This window comes from Cucumis melo, chromosome 4, assembly GCF_025177605.1.
Source record: "Cucumis melo cultivar AY chromosome 4, USDA_Cmelo_AY_1.0, whole genome shotgun sequence".
In the NCBI taxonomy this organism is placed as follows: domain Eukaryota; kingdom Viridiplantae; phylum Streptophyta; class Magnoliopsida; order Cucurbitales; family Cucurbitaceae; genus Cucumis; species Cucumis melo.
The window spans coordinates 19,735,221-19,743,866 of NC_066860.1; the positions used below are offsets into that span (position 1 = coordinate 19,735,221).

The 8,646-nt window shown below is 39.7% G+C and overlaps 1 protein-coding gene across 1 annotated transcript; it reads left to right on the forward strand.

The window, feature by feature from the left end:
- Nucleotides 1-6,155: 6,155 nt before the first annotated feature.
- On the forward strand, nucleotides 6,156-7,705 carry LOC103499178 (jasmonate ZIM domain-containing protein 1-like). Its single transcript, XM_008462097.3, has 3 exons — nucleotides 6,156-6,553; nucleotides 6,672-7,032; nucleotides 7,122-7,705. The coding sequence occupies exons 1-3, from the start codon at nucleotides 6,406-6,408 to the stop codon at nucleotides 7,240-7,242; spliced, it is 630 nt and encodes a 209-aa protein (XP_008460319.1). The 5' UTR covers nucleotides 6,156-6,405; the 3' UTR covers nucleotides 7,243-7,705.
- The last annotated feature ends 941 nt before the right edge of the window (nucleotides 7,706-8,646 follow it).

Below are 8,646 nucleotides of genomic sequence, written 5' to 3' on the forward strand. Positions count from 1 at the left end.
GAGTTCGTCGGGGAAAACGTCAGGGTACTCCCTTACTACTGGTTCGGAAGATAGGAAAACTTCTGGTTCTGCCACATCTACTACGCTTGCCAAGATACCCCAAGTACCCTGGCTAAGTAGCTTACTCGCCTTCATTGCTGAGATGACCTTGGGTATACCTACCATGCCTGCTCCTCTAAATTTAAACTTATCCCCTGAAGGAGGGTTAAAGACTACTTCCTTATTGAAACAGTCTATGGTTGCATGGTTAGTGGACAACCAATCCATGCCTAAAATTACATCGAAATCTTGCATATCTAGCACCAGTAAGGTTACATCCAAGGTATGGTTTGCTATTTCTACCCAACATGCCCTTATTTTTTCCTTAGACAAAAGGGCCTCTCCAGAAGGAGTAGAGACAGACAAGGCACTACCCAACGGTTCTACTTCTAAACCCGCATGCTTGACAAAAATAGAGGATATAAATGAATGCGATGACCCCGAGTCAAATAGTACCAAAGCATAATGCCCCAAGATTGGGAGCGTACCTGTCACCACCGTACTAGCTCGCTCGGCCTCCTGCCGGTTCGTGGCAAAGACTCTCCCCTGCTGGGGAGCAGAAGGCTGACGTGGCGTCGTCTCTAAGGGTTTCCGAGGACACGCATCAGCAGTGTGCCCCGGCTGCCTGCACCTGAAGCAGACTCCACTCCCAGCTAAACATTGTCCTCCATGGACCTTCCCACAGGTAGTACAAGTGGGTAGCTCTCTCAAAGTTCTCCCAGCTGCTGCCAGCTCCCGACGGTGTCTCTGGAAGACACCTCCTGACCTCGGAGTCCGCTGTGGTATTACGTCGGGCTGCGCCTCCGCCTTCCTCTTCTGTCCCGAGGCTGACCCTGTGCCGACAACCTTAGATTGACCAGCTCTCTCATGCAGGCTCAGATCCAGTGCTATGCGTAGAGCATCCGCATGAGTGGTTGGTCGAAGAGCTCGTACAAAACCCTGGAGGTCTAACCTGAGGCCATTAACAAATCTCTCAGTCCTGGCGGCCTCATCCCTTACCACATCAGGGGCAAAACGGGACAACAGGTCGAACTCGGCATCATACTGTTCCACGCTCAGTTTGCCTTGCTCCAAGTTTAGGAATTCTTGGAGCTTGGCGTGCTTCACGTTGGCAGAGAAGAACTTAGCATAAAAGCTCTCCCTGAATTGCTCCCATGTGATCTTGCTGGCATCTCCTCCCAGCGCCCTCTCAGCAGTCTCCCACCAGGCAGTCCCCCTATCCTCCAAACAGAAAGCTGCACACTGCACCTTCTGGTCTTCTGGGCACTTCATGTACCTGAAGATCGTCTCTATGGATGTCAACCACAGCTGGGCTCTAAAGGGGTTGTCCAAGGATCCGTCGAAAGTCTTCGGGTTGTACTTCCTAAAATCCCTCAAGTGCTTGGCCTCAGCTGACAGTTGTACTGGCACCGGCTGAGCTTCCACCGGGGCTGGAGGGATGACGGGCTGGTCCTGAACAGGGGCTGGAGGGACTACAGGCTGGTCCTGAACAGGGGCGGCCTGGTTCTGCTGAGCAGCGAGGAACGGCGCTAGAGCAGCTTGCAGCATGGCCTGGTAACGCTGCTCCATTGCGGCGAGATCCGCCTGAGTGACCGGTGCATTAGGGTTGACTGGTACGTCGGGGTTGACTGGCGGCGCGGCAGGTTGCTCCGCCGGTTGGCCACGACCGGCTCCTCTGCCTCCCCTGCCACCTCCTCGGCGTGCACCTCTACGTGGCGGCATTCTTCCTAAAATTCACCAACAAATTTTTCACCACTAGAGCTCAATATTCTCACTCTAAGTCTAATCTAATCAGGCAACATTATAATCTTAATATTTGTAAAGCTTTAGGCATACCTGGCGAATGACGAAGGACCGTATAGCCATAGGGTGAGGTAAAAATCAAAACAAAATGACTTACATCATAAGTCAGTCTACAGGACCTAAAACACTGCGCTCTGATACCAACTGTAACGACCCGACTCTTTATGCTGAATCGAAGTGGTTACTGAATCTAGGATCAGTGTTTAAGTCATAAAATCTGGTGTAAATAAATGCAAAGAAATCTAGCAAATGTATTTATGAAAGATAGTTAAGGTAACATGTAGAAATACGAGTTAAGTTTAAAATCCCTAAGCGGGCCCTATCTACAAAAATAACCAAAGTAAACATGCAGAAAGCCGAAACATGAATTTAACTGTAAAGTAAAACATGTGCGGAAGCAGGAAAACCCCTATGGCTCGCCACGGTCACTTCACGTCGCTCGCCAGCTTGCCTTTGCCCTTACCTCGTCCTCTACCTGAAAACATAAAATGAAGAGAATGAGTATAAAAATACTCAGTAAGGGACCCACTACTAGTCCCACTAGGTGCCTGTTGGCTTCCCTATCGAGTCCTGAAAACTGGTACCCAATCTCTGGCACGTTCCCGAACACGTGCAACATGCGCTCCCGTAGGAACGAAAATCTGGTCTTCGGTGTTCCGAGGGAGCACCTAGGACATACTGGTCTGTAGTGAACCCGGGGGTAACACTAAGACAACCGGGATGCGAGGACCCCGTCGAGTCACTCGGTCATATCTATATCCATGCTAGACTGGCGTCCCGTCGGACCACACAGTCCTAAATAGGTGGTGATCCCGAAGGACACCCATGCAGGTACGACTCTACTGGGTTGCTAACAGGGACCCTAGTCTTAACATACATGTACATCTCATCATCATACAACTATGACGAAATAGTGAACACTAGCTCCCTTCCCTTCCTCAACAGTCTCTACATCGTCAGAACAATTCCAAACATTTCGGTCATATGCTACCGAGCATTCGTATCACAACGTCCTCCTACAGTCAGCAGTTCAACACAACATACGGCCACATACTACTGAGCATTAATATCATAACATCGTCATACAGTCAACAGTTCAATACACCATACGGTCAATCATCAGTATGCATATCTCACAGTATGCGAAATCTTACAATTTGTTCATGGGTCTAGTAGTAGAAATCTCTTACTTCGAGATGTTGCTAGATGAGTTCCTACTGAGGAAGTCCTAAGCTGCAGCAGCTATTTGGTCCAAGTTGCTTCTTGAGGAAAGTAATTAAATTAATTAAATTTCCAAATTAACTCATTTAATTACTGGGCAGGCTAGGGAATTTGGAAATTTACCAAAAACTAGGTGGAAGGAGCCAAAATTGTCTTGGCGGCTCGGCTGGAAGAAGGACAGAATCGGCTCGGCTCAGTCCTGGCGAAAGGGGCTTGCGCGAGCGGCTCGGCTCACGTCAGCAGGGAGGCGCGGCTCGGCTTGGAGTAGGCGCGCGCGCGGAGTTCGGGTTCGGCGGGCGGCGCGGGTCGGTTTTGGACTCGGGCCGACGGGCGGGCGCAGATCAGCCGAAACGCGGGTTCTGCTTCACGGCTGGAGGCGCGCGGCTGACGCCGTCGACTGCTGCGGGTCGGTGACTTGGCAGTGCGCGGCTTCACGCAGTGGTTGGCGGTTGCGCACGATGGGACTGGGCGGCTCGGCGACGCGGCTTCAGCTGCTCTCCCTCGGATCGATGCGGCGCGGCGCAGGCACGGGTGTAACGCGGCTTCGGGCGACGGCTGGCGTGCGACGGCTCGACTTGACCTGATCTCCGACGCGGCTGGGACGATGTGCGTCGACTCGGCGGCGGCGGCGTGGCTAGGGTTTCTCGGCTTCTTCTTCTTCTTTCTCTTTTTCTTTTTCCTTTTTCTTTTCCTTTTCTTTTCCTTTTCTTTTCCTTTCCTTTTCCTTTTATAAAATAAATTCCCCTCTTTTTCTCTTCTTTAATAAATTCCAAATTTCACTCTTCTCTCTCTAATTTACCAATATTTCCCCCAAATTCCTCCTTTCCCTCAACTTCCAAATACCAATTAAATCTTTAATTACCAAGTATAATTAAAGTTGAAATTTGCTTAATATTTTAAAAGGGGAAAAATTCACATCTTGATGACATAAGTTTCATTATTTAATTATAAACAAATAGATGAATAAAATAAAAATAAATAATTGAATTTAAAAAATGAACGACATGAGATCATTGGGGTGTTACATTCTTAAACTACTATTATTTAAAAATCTTTATTTAATCATCTATGTGTTGACATCTTTCGATTTAGTCATTGTTTTTTATTATTAATTCATATATGTATTGACAACTTTGAATTTATAATTTAGTTGTTATTACTTTTTTTATATATATTGTAAGTTGTGCAATAATCAAACTTGCCTACAAATGTACCAGTTGATTTTAATTGCAATTAACCATTCAAAATGAAAAGAACTAACTAATAATTTACGTGGAATAGTACACAACGAGCCTAAGAAGAAAATGTAAAATAAAATGAAACTCGAAATTTCTTAGAAGTTGTAAGAAGGAAATCTACAAAACTTTCTTTTGTTTCTATCTTACATTTTATCATGAGAATCTAAACTTTGATTGGAGAGTAACTAAATTAATTTTTAGGTTAAAAAATCAATTCTCTCTCTCTCTCTCTCTCTCTCTCTCTCTTACTTTTATCTAAATCAACAATTTAATTTTCCTAGTTTTGTATTATCAAGTTTGTAATAACTTTATCTATAAATTTTAACGAGTTCTATAAAAAAGGATGTTAGTTATATGTATGCGAGTTTGATAAACAACTAAGCATCAATTTTTTAATAACTATAAAGGCTAAATGAATAGATAATAAACAAACACTAATAATGCTTAAATCTTATAAAAAATTCACAATAAAGACCAAATTATTATACATTATAAAATACATAACTAAATGGGTTACCCTTTGGGTTGTTTTGTTTGTTTGTTTTTTTAATTTAAGCTTATAAATTTTGTTTTTAGGTTCTATTTTTTTTTTTCTTTGTTATGTATTATTTTATCAATGAATTAAAGAAATAAATTAAAAATTGAAAATTAAAGAAAAAGATAGCTTATAAATATTAAAAAGAGTTTAGTTATTATATTTAAGAAAGACAGAAAAATAAAATTTAATTTAATTTAAAAAAGAAAGAAAGAAAAAGTATTGAGAGAGGGAGGAATATTTTGAGAAACTAAAAAAAGATGCGAATTAAATGCTGATGAAGTTAAAACGTTTAAGTTTGAAGTCAGAAAAAACGTTTAAAAGAATAAAAAGAAAAGAATGGGAAAATGAGAAAGGGAAAGTGAGAGTGAAGAGAATAGGGAATAAGATGAGAGTTACATAAATATATATATATAAAAGAAAAAAAGAGAGAGAGAGAGAGAGAGAGAGAGATTGAAAAGAAAAGGAAAAAATGGAATATAGAGAAGGCGTGGAGGTGCACGGTGGAATAGGGAACTTTTGAAACTATCAATCACGTGTTAAATAATAGAGATTTATTTTTGTAGAAGAGAAGAGAAGAGAAGAGAAGAGAAGAGAAGAGATGGTGTGTGTTTTGGAATATGAAGGAAACGTGGTAAGACCGCTTCAAACAAATTAAATATAATAAAGTGGGACCCCATTTCATGTCTGTCGGCACGCCTCCGCCTCACCCCTCCGCCCCCCACTGGGCCTTCACTTCACAAACTTCCCCCCCCCCCCCCCCCCCCCCCCTCCTTTCTCCCCCTGACTTTCTCTATTTCTCCACGCCACGCTTTCAACGCTGCCTTCTTCTCTTTTTATTCTTTTATTACCAAAATACCCTCCATCTTTTCTTTTCTTTTCTTTTCTTTTCTTTTCTTTTCTTTTCTTATATTACCAAAACAAGGGTAGCCTAATTTGAAAGATGCATATATTATATATTATATAGAGAGTGAGAGAGGGAGAGAGATTTAATAGATGAAATAACAATATTTGAAAGAAAGATAAAGATTAAAAAGAAACAAAAGTATGACGAATGTTTCAATGTTGGTTTAGAAGTAGCTCCTCAACATTTTCGAGTACTATATTAAGTATGAAAAAGAAAACAATGGTATTTAACAGAGACAGAGAGAGGCCCCAAAATGAGGAGGAATATGAGAAGTTGATGAGATTTAGGACAATTTGGTAAATAACTAAAGAGGGAAGGGCATTCGTGAAAATATGGACTCTGCTTCCGCCCCTAGAATTAAAGGTCTTAAGTAAATAATTGCTTTTCTTCCCTATTTTTATATTTATTTTTTAAAAACACGTGCTTTTAATTTCAAATATATAATTTTCAAAAGACAATCCCAACAAAACACATCAAACTAAATTCAATTAAAAACAAGAAAATGCTAGGAAGGTAGCTCTTCTTTATATTCTTCTTCTCATCTCCAAAATTACAATCATCTAATCAAATTTGGAACACCCAAAGAGTTTTTCAGATCTCCAAATTCAAGTTACACTTCCAAATTCCCATACCTTTTTTTCTTTTTTAATTTCAATTCCATCATGTCTACTACCTCCGACAACGCCGGCGCCGCACGGAGGTCTGGCAAGGTCCCGGAGAAGTCCAGTTTTGCTCAGACTTGTAATCTGTTGAGTCAATACTTGAAGGAGAAGAGAAGCCTTGCAATTACTCCAAGGATTGAACCAAAAGGTACTTTACTTTTCTGGAATTTGAAATTTCTTAACTAATTCAACCTTTTGTTTCTTTTATTTTATTTTTTTTTTCTATTTTACCTGATTTTGTTCTTCTTTTCACGGTTGTGATTCAGATGAGTTTCCGACGACTCGACCACCGGTGGTAATGAATTTTTTGACGAACATGGAAATCCCAGATGAGAAATCTGCCTCTGTGGCGGCGGCGGACTCTATTCCACCAGCTGCAGAGCCGCCCTCTGCCACACAGATGACCATTTTTTATGACGGAAAAGTGTTGGTGTTTAATGATCTACCGTCGGAGAGGGCGGAGGAGATCATGGCCATGGCCGGTAAGGGAATTGCGCCGTCTTCAAGATCTATCGCCACCGCCGTTTCCGACAACGGCGGAGAACAACCTCTGACGAAAGTCTCGAGCGATTTACCCATTGCAAGAAGAGCATCCCTGCATCGATTCTTCGAGAAGAGAAAAGACAGGTAATTAGAATGAAACCTATTTGAATTAGTTAAAATGATTGAATCCCCTATTTGTTTGATGAGGTTCTTATGATTCTTGGTTTGTTCAGAGTTGCAGCAAGAGGTCCATACCAAGTGAATTTACAAGCTTCTTCTAAACCGAGTGGAGAAAGCTACAGATTGAAGAAGGGAAACGAGCAATCTTCGAAGCAGTTTGATTTAAATTTATAGGAAAGATTAATTTTATATGATAGTTAAGATTATTGTTGTAAAATTCTGACATTACAATTATGGATGGGCTCGATCCACGGCGAGTGTAATCGACTTTGTTCTTCTGATGGTGGAAGCGGATCCCTAAACAAATGAACAGATGGCGACTTCTTCTTTACTTTTCAAGGAACACACACACACACACACACACACACACATATATATATTGGTTGTTGTGAAACTGGAAACTTGAGACTAATGTGTATCCATCTTACTCTATCACGTCTCTCAATTTTCTTATCCTCCAACCATAAATATCTTAGGTTCAACCTTATATGGATTCTGATTCAAAGCTGTGGTTCTTTTTCTTTTTCTTTTTCTTTTTCTTTTTCTTTTTAATTTTTAAGAATGAATGGAATAATTCATCTACATTGTTGTAATAAGTTGAATTTATTTATTATACATTCTTCAAACAATTAGATTATGGGTGCTTCTAATTAAGTTATTAAACTATAGTATATAAATTCTCTAACATACACATGGCTCTTAAATTTAAAAAAAAAAAATCGGTGGCTTAGTTAACAAAATGTTAGTGATACATGTAGATTTACATTCATTTTCTATCGTTTTTATGTTTATCTTTATCAATTTTATAACATATTGTATGCCCTTTGAGAGGTTTTTTTTTTCATCTTTATAGAATAAGATCTTTGTAGTTTATTTCACAATTTTATTGAATTGATTTTTTTTTTTTTTTTTGTTTACTTCATTTTGTGGCTTAGTTAACAAAATGTTATGCATCTCAATTTGATTACATTTGGTATTGTTTATTTTGTTTTGCTCTCTCAACCGCCCGCTCCCAATTCACCTACTAAAATCGAGGGGAGATGCGGTGAGCAAGAGAAGTATCAACATCTCTAGGTGGAGTGATACTAGACGCCTAATCCCTTACTTGGACATTTTAGCTCAATATAGAGTATAAGTTAAGTGTCAGTTTGATAACATTCTGTTTCCGTTTCTTGTTTCTTGTATTGTGTTCCCTGTTTTTTGTTCCTTATTTCTTCTTTTTTTAGAACAAGAAATAAGATATGTTTGATAACTATTCTCGTTTCCTGTTTCTTGAAAAAGAAAAACAAAAACAAAAACAAAAACTTGTTTGATAATCATTTCTTGCTTCTCGTTTCTTATGTTATTTTTCCTAACATTTTTACTTTTTTTAAGTTTAAATATAATTTAATTATGTAAAAAATATAAAATATATAGAATTCATTAAAATATGAAAAAAAAAATAATTATAAAACATTAACATTATCAAACACACATAAAACCCGTTTCAAAATCAATAACTATAATACAATAATTTTTATTAATCATATGATGTTAAAACTTGATTTGAAATATTATTTCTCATAAATGATGTTGAAA